Consider the following 14699-nt stretch of genomic DNA (forward strand, 5'->3'; position numbering starts at 1 on the left):
TCCCCGATTTTCCTTTCTTCATTATTATTGTACCTGTATGTCCCAATCCCTGGAATTTCCACTAACTCAATGGTCTCCTATGAATCCCCCCTAAGTGCTCTATATTCCTCATAATACTTCACAAGTTTCTCTCCAACTAGTCAACAGGTACCAAAGAACACGTGAACCTCTCTAGCACCTATGCAGGCCAGGCAACCTCTCACGTATTAAAGTGACTCCCCAAATACATGTAAGCACACATAAAAACCTTTAACATTTTACCAAAAGTGTGAAATGCAGAACTAAATAGCAATGACAAACTTTCACAAAGCCTCTAGAGATAGTTTGTAAGATTTTTATTTTTTAAATGGATATTAATACTCATATATTTATATCTTAAAATACCATGCAATTTAGTGAAACAAGGCGTTTAATGGCACACTAGCAGCAGAAGTGGCTTATTAACCACTAATACTTGTTACGAAGTCTTATCTATATAAAAATAAACACTAAAGAGAAAAGACTAAAGTTAATAAGAAACAACAATAATTATAAACACCAGACGTTAAACAGGAGTCTGTAAAGGTTTTACTACATAAGGATTTCAAAGTAGACAAAATACATAGTAATCTCAAACTTGGAGGATACCAAGTTAACAGACTCCCTCTTAGCTGAGGTCCATCCAAACTCAGTAACATTTCCGGATGAAGGATAAAGTTACTGCTATAGATTTTACAAGGACTGGTCCAGTTGTGTCTTCTCTATTTTCAATTCCTGCTCTTCATTTACAGTACTGGCAGCAGCAGCAGCATGTGGATTGTCTAGAACGTCTTTGTTAAACCCATCTGACTCCTCTTCTTGTTGATCCTCATCCATATGACCATCTTCAGCTGTCTGTGGCCCGGGTGTGTTCACTAACAAGTCTGAAAGAGAAATCACCTTTATTACTCACTGTAAGCACCTGATCCAGTTCTTACCTGATAAATGCAAATCTCTTCACAAGCTTAGATCAATAGAGATGATATTTATGATCATTTTACTGTTACTTATGATCATTTCTTCCAAATAAGCCATGCTTATACATGCATAAAGTCCATTCAAAAATGCAAGTCTTGAAAGGTACTGAACTCAAATTCTCGAATCGTAGCCAAATGTGATTCTCATTCAAAATCACAACTACTACATAGAAGTTTAAAAAAAAAATCAAAGCGATCTACTATATGTCAAAGTGATCTAATATAAAGAAAATTTAAGATATTTATTTCTATTTGGGCAAAGTTTAAAGTTGTAGATTATAAATAGAAGATGAGCATTAAAATCCTCATTGCCAGGCACACTGTGATAATGAGAACACTGCTCTCAACAACAGTTGTATTTTCGGGTAATTTTTCACATGGCAGTAATAAAACATCCATTTGTAAATTTAAGAATTAGATTTATTTTATTTCATAATGTAGTCACACAATAATTTTCACTTGAGAATTTTATTACCTTGGGTGAAACTTGTTTTATAACGTGGTATCTTCACTACTGACTATAATTCTTATTTTCCCATTTCAAAACGAAAAACTGAATTGGAAATTGGGAACGGCATATGTCATCCTGCTTCATTCAAAACCAATTTGTAACTATTTTTAAATACAGTTTCAACAAACCTGGCTGTCTAGTTTTGAAACCCAATCTGTTTTAGAAACAACAAATTTTAAGGCATTTTTAACAGAGAGAAGGAAATGTAACAGATAAACTGATAGCTCACAACAAAAGTGACACCATGCAAAAAAAAAAAATTAGGACCTATTCACATCATAGCAAATGGCTCTAAAATCCTCAATGGGTACAAAAGGCATTTTATATGTTTAGGAAAGTACCATAATAATGCTCACAATTATGATCCTAAAATAAAAAAAAATAAAACTGTGTGTTACGTGCTTTAAGTAGTCAGAGAAGAATATGTTTTTGAAAGATTCAGAAACAATTTTAAATGGTTAAAATAATTTTTTAACAGGTACTCAGCTATTCAGAAAACCATCTTGGACTCATTTATTCTTTGAGGATTCCAAATAGCTAGCTTGCTCTCTCTCTCTCTCTCTGTCTCTGTCTCTCTCTCAAATATACATAAACTTAATATACTGTATCATTTTTCTATCCCTAGAGGTATTTTATTTTGGGAGATAGTAGAGAAGTTAAAATTTCTAACATGCCCTTGCTATATTAATGGTAGCACATAAAAACTGGCATAAAATTTACCGTTTCCTAGGGACTGACTATTACTCAGTAGCTTTGCCTGCCTTCTTTCCAAGGCCAGTTGTTTATTTCTCTCAATTCTTTGTTGTTGCTCTTCAGTTAGGCTTCTACTTGACTCAGAAGCAAACTTCTCACTTTCAGGTGAATTTGTCAGAAAGGGACCTAATTCAGTAGCAGTTGTATCACGGTCATTATTTTCCCCTACTTCATCTGCAGTAGAAAAGAAAAAGTGAGTACATCTCTAATACTAAAACAGTTAGAAAAAGACCTCACGCACTATTAATTGAAAACCAGTTTAAAGTGACAAGGTGCAGACCAGAAGAAACAACTGAGAATGTTACAAATACAGGCTTGATTCAAATAAAAAGAATACTTATAAATCACTTTAAAGAGGCATTTTAAGTCAAATGGAAATACTAGTTTAAAACATGCATGAAAAGAAAGTAAAAGTTCTTAGTTATGATTAGAAATATTTTATGCTTGGGCTAATAAAAGAACTTAAAGAATCTAAAGCTTATTCTGGTTTTACATTGAACCAAAAACATTTTAATAGCATGTGTAATAAATTATATATAGGCTATTTTTAAATGGGGTAAAACCCAGGCAAAAAGTGAAAAAGGAAATTTAGAGATCTGTGGATTTATTTCAAAGTTAATTGAAAAGAAAATTCAGTGTTCTCTACAGTATTAGTCTTAACAAATTCTTCAAGCCCTACATACTAGTTATCTCAAAATACGATACCCCTAAAATGATCCACAGTGGTATGGGAATATATTATTTAAGAATGAAAAAAAATTAAGTTTTACTAACTTACATTTAAATAAGGACTGGCGGTGACAAACTATCACTTATCCATGGCAGTTATCATCTGGTCTGTAAACTACCTTAGTAAAAGCAGCTCCACGCCGAGGAAGGGTGGCAGAGCTGGGCCCTCACTCGTTTTTAAATTTCAGCGTATTGTGACAGACAGCTGATTCTGATTGCCCATTTAAGTAGACTGACAGACCATCTAGCTTTAACTAAAACAGTTCCAACAAAATGCACAAGTGGTAGCTTAAAAAGATTTTTGCAAAATAAAACACCTATAGGTAGAAGCTAATACAAACCTGAGCAAGAACTAAGAAAATGGTAAAGTTAACACTTCACCTTCTTTCAACATAATTCACATTATAGGTTTAAAAAAATGATAACCTCATCATCAGATGTGACAAGTAGGCAAAAAAAAAATTGGTATCACCAAGACTACCATTTGAAATATGAATTTATATATACCATCCTTGTTTCATGTATGCACTGTGCCTTGAGGTATTAGCTAGTGATAGTGAAAACCATTACAACCAGCAAAACATTTAAAACATGAAGACAAACCTTTACAATTATTCCGCTAAGGTTTAAAAATCATATGATATTTAATCCAGTCTTTTACAATTCAAACCCCTTGTGAGGTTTCTTCCATAATAGTAAAGGACAAAAGGTCATACACTTTTCCGTTCCTGACGTGGAAAAAATTTGTGGCAAGAAACTAAAATGCATGCTTTGCCAGAAAATATTGATGAAGTACATGTGAAAAAACATTGCTGGAGAAGTTAAGAAACAAGTATTAGAACCAATTTTGCAATATATAGGGTTTCTAATATGCTTCATTCACCTTACAGGGCTTATAGGATCCTGAATAATGGAATGTATAAACAACTACTTTTTTTGTGAGACATGAAAGGAAGGATGTCATCAATAGTAAATGACTTCTTAAAACAATGTGTTATGGAAAAATAATGTGAACATAACCACTGATGGAGATGTGACTAGGATAAAAATGGGATTAAAAACAAATTAGAACCACACACGAAATTCCTTTACTGCAACATTCATAGGCAGGCTATTGTGGCAAAGAAGCTAAAGCCAGAAATATTCAAGGTGCTACAGGATGCTATCGTTTTGGTACACATAAACTAACAGTAAGCAAATTATATCATAATTAAAGAAGGGAAATAAGTGCTATGAAAAAAAGGCATAGGGGAATCACGAACGGGGATGGGGTACAATTTTAACAGTGTGGTCAGGAAGCACAGTTTGAAGACAGTAAGAAAATCAGCCATGCAGATTTGGAGACAGGAGGCAGGTAGGAGGACAGAGTTCAAGGCAGAGCGAAACAGTGCAAAAGCCGTAAGACAGAAATGTGCCCAGAAGGTTCAATGAACAGCTAGGAGGCAAGAGCGGCTAAAGCAGTGTGAGTGGGAAACAGTAAAAGATACAGTCAGAGAGGGAAGGGGGATAGAGTGAGGACACAGGAACAGGCTGTGTCGGGCCAAGCTGGACATGACAAGGATTTTGCTTTTACTTTCAGTGATATAAGGAGCCACTTCAGGGCTCTGAGCAGCAGTGACATGACTACACATTTGTTAAAAATATAAAAACATAACAACCCTTGCTTAATTTTTAAGAAAATCAATTGATTGAAAAGGGTAAATGAAAATTTTCTAGTTTTCAACAAACTTCAACAAAAATCTTTGCATTAGTGAATGGGATTAAAAAATGAATACCAAGATTTATTAAGTACAGTTAAAGATGATCTACTTCCATTTGGATTCATGTATCTTACTAAGGTAAAACCAAGATTGGAGGGAAAAAACAAACGACAACCGTACCATCAAATCATTGATCAAGAAGTACTAGCCCAAGACTTTTGAAAAAAAATTATTCAGTAGAATAGTCAAACATATTGTTTTCACTTTAAAACTGTGTAGTAATGTTTTGGTGCCAACAAAAAAATCTTTATTATGATTAGTATTGTAGTACATGTATTAGTAAAATAAGTAAATGAAATGCTCAAAACATTTGGTGCCTGATCCAAAAGGTTTGGAGACCATTCTCTTAGGATACAAACAAAACAGATTCAACAATAAACAAGGCTCTCTGATACAGGACTCCTCCATGTACCCTATATTTCAGCATGGCCGTAATTCCAGGAATGGTCCTGTTCATTTACTCCTCTGCATAAATGGCTCTCTCTATCCAAAACTCATCTCTCCCTGACCTCTTCCTGATCTCTTTCTGACTCTCTATCAAAGTACTTGTGATACCTCCTCTGGGAAGCTTTCTCCTCTCCAGGATAAAATTAACTATGTTCTCCTTTGCACTCTACACCTCTGTTCATATCTCTAATTACAGCACCAGTGAAACTATTGGCAGTGTTATATATCTGACTTGTTCTCTAGTCCGTTAGCCTGCGAGGCAAGGGGTTTGACCTTATTCCTTATCCTTGAAACTTTAGCATTACAGTACGCAGCTCAAAAAGTGCTGCTGAATAAACTAACCCAGTGGTATATATTATAGTAACTAATTCCTTTCTATATACCAAATCCCATGCCATCAGTACATACCATAGATTACAAAAAACATAAATAATTCTTGGATTATTTACATCACAATGCTTCACACTTTTAACAGCAATTTTTAAACAACTTTGGGGGCGTCCTATATGGAGTCTGCATTTTCTACTACATCTATTAAAAGTTTGAAAAACAAACGAACATGTATGGAGCCATCGCACAGAACATCTGATAACTATACAGACCCTGTCGGCAGGAACCATGTTTTGATATGTGTGACAGCCTGTGGTTGCACTGTACCACTAACAAGTGCAACCAATAGCAGGAACAGTCACGTAGGTCTTACTAAAGTCCTGTATTCAAGATCTGCACTCTTAAGTGAAATGTAAACTATTTCATCATCAAATGATTCTGCCTAATTTCCCAGAGCCTTTTTTTTAATGGTGTACATGTTATGTGAACATTATATCTTGTCAGATATTTTTACTAACAAGCACTACAAAGAAAGGATCAGTGGGTGACCATCAAAAGAGTTCTCAAAAGCTCATGTTTCATGGCTAAACACATTTTACATCTCTCAATGGCATTGCAGCCATGTCTTTAAAGAAACAAGTATCATATACAACATTCTAAATGTACCAAGGCATTAACTCATTCTTATTTACTATTCTTTACTTATATACTCAATATAGTAAGAACCGAGTCCTGTAATATACTGTCTACCCCAACTAAATCCATTTCTAAAAGAAAAATTGTTATAAAGTTAGTAAACCTATAATCTTACCATTATTGCTAATAAAATCTTCATGTAAAATAGGCAGGTCAAGTCGAATTCGTTTTAAACAGGTCTGAAAATAAAGAGAGATTTTTACATTTTCATTGATAACATTTGGAGGAAAATGGTCATTTATTCAATTCTGAGTTCCAAAAAAGTTGGTCTTCAAATAACTACTATTAATTTTCCTTCTCTCTACCAAGAGAGATTTTAAAATGAAGACCCCAAACAGATGCTTAGCCTTAACTAAATCTATCCTTGTACTACTTAACACTGTGAATGATAGCCATGATAAGCGCAACACCTACCTGAACTTCCTTTTTATTTCCCAGGTATTCAACTCTGTCAATAAAATCTTCAAATTGCAGTTTAGGGAATAGCCTATGTGCCCAGTGCTCCATATGTCTGATTAGCGTCTTCAAGTCTTCAGCCTGGCACATAAAAATAAAAATGCTAAACAGAAAGCTCGTTCTCAGAACTGACCTTGTCAGCAGATTTTAGAATTGAATAGTAATACCAAAGTCACTGGTGTCATTTTACATTTATAAGGTGAAGAAACTTCAAGAAGAAAAATATCTATTAAGGGTTTAAAGGATTGTAGTCTAAAAGAGCACTGAATAGACATTTTTTTTTTTAAATCAGAGAGTGGAAAAAAGCCATATGAAAACTTAATAAAAGTTAAAAAGATAATCACATGCATATTTTCAGAAATGTAAAGTAATACAAAAAATAAGCTTTAATAAAATATGTCAAGATATCTTTTAGGAATAACTAAATAAAGTGGCATGTCCCTAAATCATATATAGAGAAGAAAGCATTAAGAATTCAGCATTGTGAAAATATATTCAGAAATCCCAAGGGCAAAGTACCAAAGAGCAGCAAGAACAGGTTCAACATCCTCAGACCACAATAACTCTCTATATTTGAAATTTCAATTTAACATAAATTTTTTAAAAATTAAAATAAAAAACAAAGCTTAATAAACTGGATTAATGAATGAGAAAAGTTCCAAATCCCTGGTTTTACTGTAACATATTTTATTGTCTTAACAGTATTTTAAAATCAGAGTGGTTAAAAGCACAGGCTCTGAATCAGACTGCATACATTCAAATCTCAATTCTACCACTTAATACCTGTGACTTTGAAGAAATTACTTTACCTCTCTGTGCCTTTTTCTTCATGTATAAAATGAGAATAATATACATACCTCATCAGGTTGTTACGAAGAGTAAGTAATACAAGTAAAGCACTGACACAAAGTGAGCACTCAAATGTGCTCAAAAGTGAGCACAGCAATTATTGTTGTTATTTAATCTTGTCTAAGAAGCCAATAGTCGAGACAATCAACTCTACCAATAATTAAATATGTAACAGTGAGAGTGTAACATCTTATTCTCACTCTGATAACAAAGATAAAAGTTCTTTTAAAAATTCAATCACTTAAGATCATTTTCCAATTGTTGAGGGTAGCTGGTCAGCTACCTCACAATGTCATGTGAGACCCAAGGGACACAAGAAAAGAAATACCTAAATACAGTGGGAAGTCATACATGAAAAAAGACAATGAGGCTTCAACTGTGAGAAAATAGTAAGAATTTTTAAGAGCAAAGTACAGAAGACTAGATAAACTCAGAGCCCACTAGCACCCAGTGAAACACAAAATATTTATTCTTCATTTAAGTTTATCTTATTATGAAAATGATGGAGACTTCATAAATTCAAAGCACCAATTTACCAATTCATCATTACTACCTGGAAATTTCAAAAAGGGCAATGAATTAACTGAGCTGGGTCTGGTTTTAATATATCCTGATTTACATTCAGTTATGTGGCAAAATATTACACAGGCTTATGTTAGCTTCCTGTCCAATGAAGCTGAGCAAATGTACTACAAGGTTTCAGCCTCCCAGGTTTGAAATCTTGGGATTATTTCTGACTCCTTTTTCACTTCCCTGTATCTAATCAACTAGAAGTACCATGTTGTTCACCCACTTCTACCCTACCCAAGCTATTTTCACCCAGTTCCACTGCTAGTACAACAGCCTCTGAACTGCTATCTGCCTCCAAGCTGTCCCCAGTTACACTGCACACCACACCAAGATGGTGCGCATTGTGGCATTAACAGTATTCTGGTTGGGCTATCAAATGAGAAGTCTAGATTCTGCCCTGTGGGCACTGGACCCTTAAAACTCTAAAACTCTTATTTCTTTCATTAGATAATGAAAGGGACCAACATCTGCCTCACAGGTGAGAAATAAAATATTTGAAAATACTTCATAAACTGCAAAGCTCTATAAAGATATTACCTGCAAAAAATTGTACCTACACTCTATAGGATTCAAAGATAAGAAAATTTTAAAATGTACATTTGTCCAGTGATTGACAGTTCTTAAATGTCGCCATTTTTCAACAAAATTTAACTGATGTCTATTATGAACCGTGATGCCATATCTGGGTGACACATAAGCCATCAATACAGGTAAAGTCCTTGTTCTCATGAAATTTAAATTGTCTTTAAAGTAAAGAAAATTTTATTCCTCAAAATCATAAAGTACAAACTCAGGCTTACTGATTGATGCAACTTTCCTAAAGCCATACTATGACAAAACTGAGACTACAAGACATGCTTTCTGATTCTTCAAACAGTGCCCTTTCCACATTATAGTTTTTCAAGAGATATGGTAATGAATGATAGTATCTGTAAGACATTACAAGATTCCTAAGACCACAATAATAAGCCCAGTTTTATAGATATTGTTGGCCCTTCATATCCGCGGGTTCCACATTCGGGGATTCAACCAATTGCAGATTGAAAACATTCAGAAAAAAACTTGTGTTGTTGCTGACGTGTGCTGTGATGGTTATGCGTATGATGGTTGCACCTGTACTGAACATGTACTGACATTTTTTCTTATCATTATTCCCTAAACAACACAGTATAACAACTTGCATAACATTTACATTGTATTAAGTATTGCAAATAATCTAGAGATAAAATATGCACATGGGATATATGCAAATACTACATCATTTTATATAAGGGACTTGGGCATCTGCGGAATACACAGGGGTCCTTGAACCAATGCTCCTCCGATACTGAGGGATGACTGTATTTTTAAAAACAAAAGTCTAAAATAAAAATCAGACATTTCTTACCTCATGACCTTTACCTTTGAATTTTGCCTTATCAAACACATGCCTTAATGCTGGAAGCCCTCTCTCTGAAGTTAATCTGTGAATAGAAATATGTTTTTAATTACAATTTTTCTGAAGCCATCAAGGCCGAACCAAAATCATAAAAAATATTACCTGCTGACCTGAAAGTCTTTAGAAATATGTCATCTCCAAATCATCCCAACCAAAAGCTTATAACATAAGAAAAAAAAAAGATGTAATGAAAAAGTATAAGTGTTTAAGAAAATAGTAAATGTACCTCTGAGCATCCAGCTTGGGTATATTCCTTTTTACTGTTCTCTTTGGAGGTACAGGCACAAGTGCTTCTCTTCCTGACTCTGATGAAATATACCAATATTTATTATTACTTAAATAATTTAAGCTTCGTCTATAAAATGTATCGTTTCTAAGATGATGGATAACTGAACATGGACACTTTTTTCGAACTCTATACAGACCTTCATCAGGTTCAGCTCCTTCACCATCTCGCACTGGAGAAGCTGGAGGTGGGAATGGATTTGAAAAGATTTCATCTACAATCTCATCATCTGATAGATAAGTCAAGTCATTCTCCAGTTCCAGCATCTTTTCCTCTATGGAAAAAAAGTAACCATGTTTATTTATCCAAGTAGTCTTCCTGTTACACAGCTAGGTTCTACTTGCAGCAAAATTCACCCGTTTCAGTCAGTTAAACCGTATTTCAAACTCACACATGATGAAGAGTGGAGATGATAATAGTTATAGAAAAAAGAATTGGGCTGGAAATCGGAAGAACTGAGTTCTACCACTAAATAACAATATGATTTTGAACAAATCGTTTTACCTCAACTGTTGCGTTTCCTCTATCATAAAATGATTTGGATTGTTCAGAGGGTTTCAAACTGGGGTCCAAATGGGTGTGAAAGCGGCAGGTACAGGTACCTCAACCCCCTACTTCGACTAGAGCAGTTTGTAACAATAATCTCTTTACGTATTGATCTTCCACGTAAGGTTTCCTTTCGAGAAAGGGAATTAACATTCAGGTCGATAAACCTGAAAGAATACTCTTCAGGACCGTCTTACTTGACCTCTCAGCAACATCGGACACTTTTGATCAGTTCCTTTTTCTGGAAAAGAGTGTCCACTGGCTTTTGAAACGCAGTACTCACCTGGTTTTCCTCCCTCCTGGATCTTCCTTGAAGATGCACCTTCCTCTAACCTGGCCGGCAGGACTCCATCCTGGGCCGTCTGCATTCATTTACGCACACAGCTTTAATGAGCAGTTACAGATGACTCACGGATTTATTTCCATCGAGGCCTCAGATCTGAGCTTCGGACCCCGGCTGCTCTTTTCACAGCCCTTCAGTTTCTCAAAGGCACGCCTAAGTCGTCCCGTACTACACCGGACTTCTGACCTTCCCCATCTGCCGAATGAATGACATCTCCCCAGCTACGCCGGGAACCCACAGGTCTTCCCTGACGCTTCCTTCCCCACCCTACACTTCCTATTCCTTTTACTTCCTAACTGGCCCACGAGTCTGTCCATTTCTCCCCGTCTCCACAACCACTTCCTAGCACTTCTACTCGGATTACTGCATTACTCCTCCCCGGCTCTGCCTTTTCCAGTCCATTGTCCCTATCACAGCTACGCGGGACCCTTGGCAATGGAAAGCTGATGGCGTTGCCACTCGGTTTAAATATTTCCATGGCTTCCTATGGCGCTTGGGATGATGATAAAACTCCGCGGTTTGGCGCCTCCTTCATCTCCAGCCTCACTTCACACCTTCTCTCCACGCTTTTTTCTTTCGGGTTTTTGGAAAGAGCCACGTCCCTCAGGTCGCTGGACGTTTGCAAACGCTGTTTCCTATCTCGAAGGTTCTTCCTCGACTCCTGATCGCTTTCGGATCTCAACTGTCACGCCCCAGAAAAGTCTACCCCAACTTCCCTGAATGAAATCCTCCCATAATACACATTCAAGTATAAAACACAAGTTTCACAGCACTAAGCCAGTGTCAGTGTGAAGTTCTAGTTGATTGTCTCCCATACCAGACTGTCGCTCTAAAAGGGCACACAGGTAGGTAGGTCCTGTGCCTCGCCACTGTACCCCCAAGCGCGTCAACAGAAGACGCTCAGTGACCACCTGTAGAATGAAGGAAGAATCCCCAAGCTTCCCCCAAACCGTAAAACTACTAGAGCTAGATGAACTCTCCTTTCTCCAATGTAGTTTCTCTAAGTTTCCACGATCACAAGTACATAAAAACAAAACAAGTACCAACTCCCGACGATGACCCCCTGTATCTCCAAGTAAGGTTTTCCAGAATCGCAGATTTTCCGAACTGGAAGGGCCGCCACGGAGCCGTCCTATGCTCTCCAGCAGCCCCCCACCTACAACGAATACGCGTGGCCCCATTCTAGGTAAGCCCTCCGGGAAGAACCGGGGTTCGCATCTTTGACGCCCAGAGGGAGCTCCGCGGGGACGACCGGGCCCGCGCCGTAGAGAGTGTGCGGGAGACGGTGCAAGGCACCGGCCGAGCGTGGGGGGCTGGGGCGTTGTGGGCAAACACACGGAGCATCTTTCACTTCTGGACCATGGTTGCACGTGCTCCTTTAGCCGTTCATGAAATGCTCGTCACCCCTTTCTCTAGTCCTCGAACCCGCGGCGGAGTGAAGGCAACAAAGAAATGTAAGGTCCAAACTGCAATCGGTCCCCAGACCCTGACGTGTCCCAGTGGTGCCAAGTCACGGAAAACGGCAGCCCCACTCACCAGGGAAGTCCCACCGCGCCACTCCATGTCCCTCTTCGCTAACAAGCCCTAAAAACACTCAAGTTCCCATCCCCTCCGTTCTCCCACCTCCTCGCCTTCGTTCCTGTCTATTCTCTCCCTTCAACGTTCAGTCTTCACGAGACACCTTGAATGGTGAGAGGCCCCGGGACCGCAGCTGGCCACGTAACACCGTCTCTGAGGCGCGTGCCCTCGGGCTAATGGGCTCGGTTCAGGGAGAGGCCGACCCGAAACATAAACAAAAAGTCGCTGCGCCCGCCCTCCCCACGGGCGTCCTCTCCGCACGGGGGCTCCCGGGGCGGCCGCCTCTCGCGATCCGCCTCCGTCCTGTCCGCCCACCTCCTCGCGCCCTCCCTGCGACCCGCCGGGCCCGCGGCCCCGCCACCTGATCCCCTGGCCGCCTCTGCGCCCGAGAACCTCACTGTCCCGCCCGCACACACTCACCTCACGCCCACGGCAGCAGCCACAGCACTGAGCGGGGGGAGGCCCGCAAGCCACGCCTCTCGCGAGACTCCAGCGTCCGGCCCGAGAAGAGCCCTCAGCTTTTGGCGCCAAACGTGCGCGCGGCCCCCGCGGCGCTGCCCCACCCACCCGCGCGGGTCCCGCCTCCTCACCCCCGACTCCGCCCTTCCGGGGTCCGGTCCGTCCCCCCGCCCCTAGTCCTCCGTGCTTCCTTCCTCCCGAATTCGTCAGAGCAGTTCAGCCTCTTTATTTGCATGAAGTTCACCTTTGCTACGCTCTGAGTACTTTAGACTTTGAAAATAGGTCTCCGTGTTTTTAGAAAATCGGATTGTGGATGTGTAATCAGAGGACAAACCAGTCCGGGGCTCGTGCCGGCTCGGCCCATATCGACGGACTCAGGAGTTGGGTCCCAGAATGAATGTTTATTATCAGAGCGCTGGTGGTCGGAGAAGGCGGCAGGTTAACACCTCCAGAAACTGCCTTAACATGCTCAGACCCCCCGGGGGTACTTAAGGGAAAATCGGGGCACTCTCCCAGAGGCTGCACTGGGCTCTGGGAGGTGTGGTCTTCTCTCGTGATGCCCCCCTGTGTCATTGCATCTCTGGTGGCGCTAGAGACCCGGGAACTGTCGGGGAGTAACCTGGGGAAAATGCTACACTGGGAAAAAATGCTAAACGATAGCGTTTGTAATTAGTAAGCACCTACACGGCGATCTTCTAAGATAAGGAGCCCGAACGTGGCAGGGCATCCGGGAGGCATTCTGCGCTCAGCCGCAGGGGTGTGATTTCCTGTTTAACTTCGGGTTAAGGAAAAAGTGGAGCCAACTGGGATGGGGACGGGGCCTCCCGGAGGCATTCTGCGCTCAGCCGCAGAGCGCCTACTACAGAGCGCCCACCTGGGCTCCTGCTTCAGATGGAGGAGAAAGGATCGAGGCAGAACATTTGGTGAGGACCTACCGATGCTTCCGAGTTAACGATTCCTTGAACGTAAAAGTTTTATTAATCGTTTATTGAGTAATGAGCTGAGAAAGAGTGTCTCGGAGGAGGCCAAGGTGCAACTTTTCTTCTGTCATCCTGAATCCAGGTTCATCTGACAGCAGCCACCAGCATGCCGCAGAAGGTTGACCCCAACGAGATCAAAGTCCTATACCTGAGATGCACTGGTGGGGAAGTCCGTGCCACAGCGGCCCTGGCCCCCAAGATGTGCGCCCTGGATCTGCCTCCAAAAAAGGTTGGTGATGGCATTGCCAAAGCAGCCGGTGATTGGAAGGGTCTGAGGATGACTGATGCTAATGACAGGCCCAGGTTGAGCTAGTACTACCTTCTGCCTCGGCCCTGATCATCAAAGCCCTCAAAGAACCACCGAGAGACAGAAAGAAGCAACAAAAGCATTAAGCACAGTGGAAATAGCACTTTAGTTGAGATTGTTAACATTGCCTGACAGATGGGCACCAAACTTTAGCTAGAGAACTGTCTGGAGACATTAAGAGATCTTGGGGACAGCCCAGTCTGTGGGCTACAAAGTTAATGGCAGCCACCCTCCTGGCATCATAGATGACATCAACAGTGGTGCAGTAGAATGCCCAGCTAGTTAGGAACTACAAAGGAAGATATTTCAATTAAATATCATTTAACAACAATAACAACAACATAGAGTTAGTGTTAGGAGTGTAGACACACAGAAGAATGCCAAAAATTTGTTACCCTTAAATTTTTTTAAGCGAGTCCAAATATATTCGTATATTTGCTTCTAGACACACATGTGCACTTGCACACACACAAAACTGGGGGAAAATATGTAACTAACATCTGTGGAGATGGGAACGGGGCATATGGGACAGGGTGGGATAAGGACTTAACACTATACTTTTTTGAATATACGAATGCATTAACTATTCAAAAAACTAAAGAAAGCTTATCTGCAGCAAATATAGCATCAAGATTTGACAAACCAAGAATAATGCTATTCTATTTT

The 14699-nt window shown here is 39.8% G+C and overlaps 1 protein-coding gene and 1 pseudogene across 11 annotated transcripts; one reads left to right on the forward strand and one right to left on the reverse strand.

Moving 5' to 3' along the window:
- Window positions 1–315: 315 nt before the first annotated feature.
- TIPIN (TIMELESS interacting protein) lies at window positions 316–12858 on the reverse strand. 10 transcript variants are annotated; one of them, XM_081048883.1, is made up of 10 exons: window positions 12708–12770; window positions 10650–10904; window positions 10325–10496; window positions 9960–10094; window positions 9761–9839; window positions 9484–9559; window positions 6636–6758; window positions 6337–6400; window positions 2227–2433; window positions 316–902 (listed from the first exon to the last, which is right to left on the reverse strand). In XM_081048883.1, the coding sequence occupies exons 4-10, from the start codon at window positions 10084–10086 to the stop codon at window positions 712–714; spliced, it is 867 nt and encodes a 288-aa protein (XP_080905009.1). In that variant the 5' UTR covers window positions 10087–10094; window positions 10325–10496; window positions 10650–10904; window positions 12708–12770; the 3' UTR covers window positions 316–711. The 10 variants fall into 10 exon arrangements, with proteins under 10 accessions (XP_080905009.1, XP_080905003.1, XP_080905011.1 ...); XM_081048877.1 differs by having other exon boundaries at window positions 10650–10728; window positions 12708–12733; XM_081048885.1 differs by lacking the exon at window positions 10650–10904 and having other exon boundaries at window positions 12708–12768.
- A 621-nt stretch (window positions 12859–13479) lies between these two features.
- LOC308498172 (large ribosomal subunit protein uL11-like) lies at window positions 13480–14319 on the forward strand (annotated as a pseudogene). The gene is made up of 2 exons: window positions 13480–13669; window positions 13809–14319. The product of its transcript is annotated as a large ribosomal subunit protein uL11-like (transcript).
- The last annotated feature ends 380 nt before the right edge of the window (window positions 14320–14699 follow it).

Source organism: Rhinolophus hipposideros, assembly GCF_964194185.1.
Source record: "Rhinolophus hipposideros genome assembly, chromosome: 5".
NCBI classification, from domain to species: Eukaryota; Metazoa; Chordata; class Mammalia; order Chiroptera; family Rhinolophidae; genus Rhinolophus; species Rhinolophus hipposideros.

Excerpts from the sequence above, each read along its gene's own strand:
- TIPIN (XM_081048879.1), bottom strand. The coding sequence starts at position 10,734 with ATGCAGACGGCCCAGGATGGAGTCCTGCCGGCCAGGTTAGAGGAAGGT. Across the intron at positions 10,095-10,649 it reads CCAGGAGGGAGGAAAACCAG|AGGAAAAGATGCTGGAACTG; the intron begins GTGAGTACTGCG and ends TTTTTTCCATAG. Across the intron at positions 2,434-6,336 it reads AGATTTTATTAGCAATAATG|ATGAAGTAGGGGAAAATAAT; the intron begins GTAAGATTATAG and ends TTTCTACTGCAG.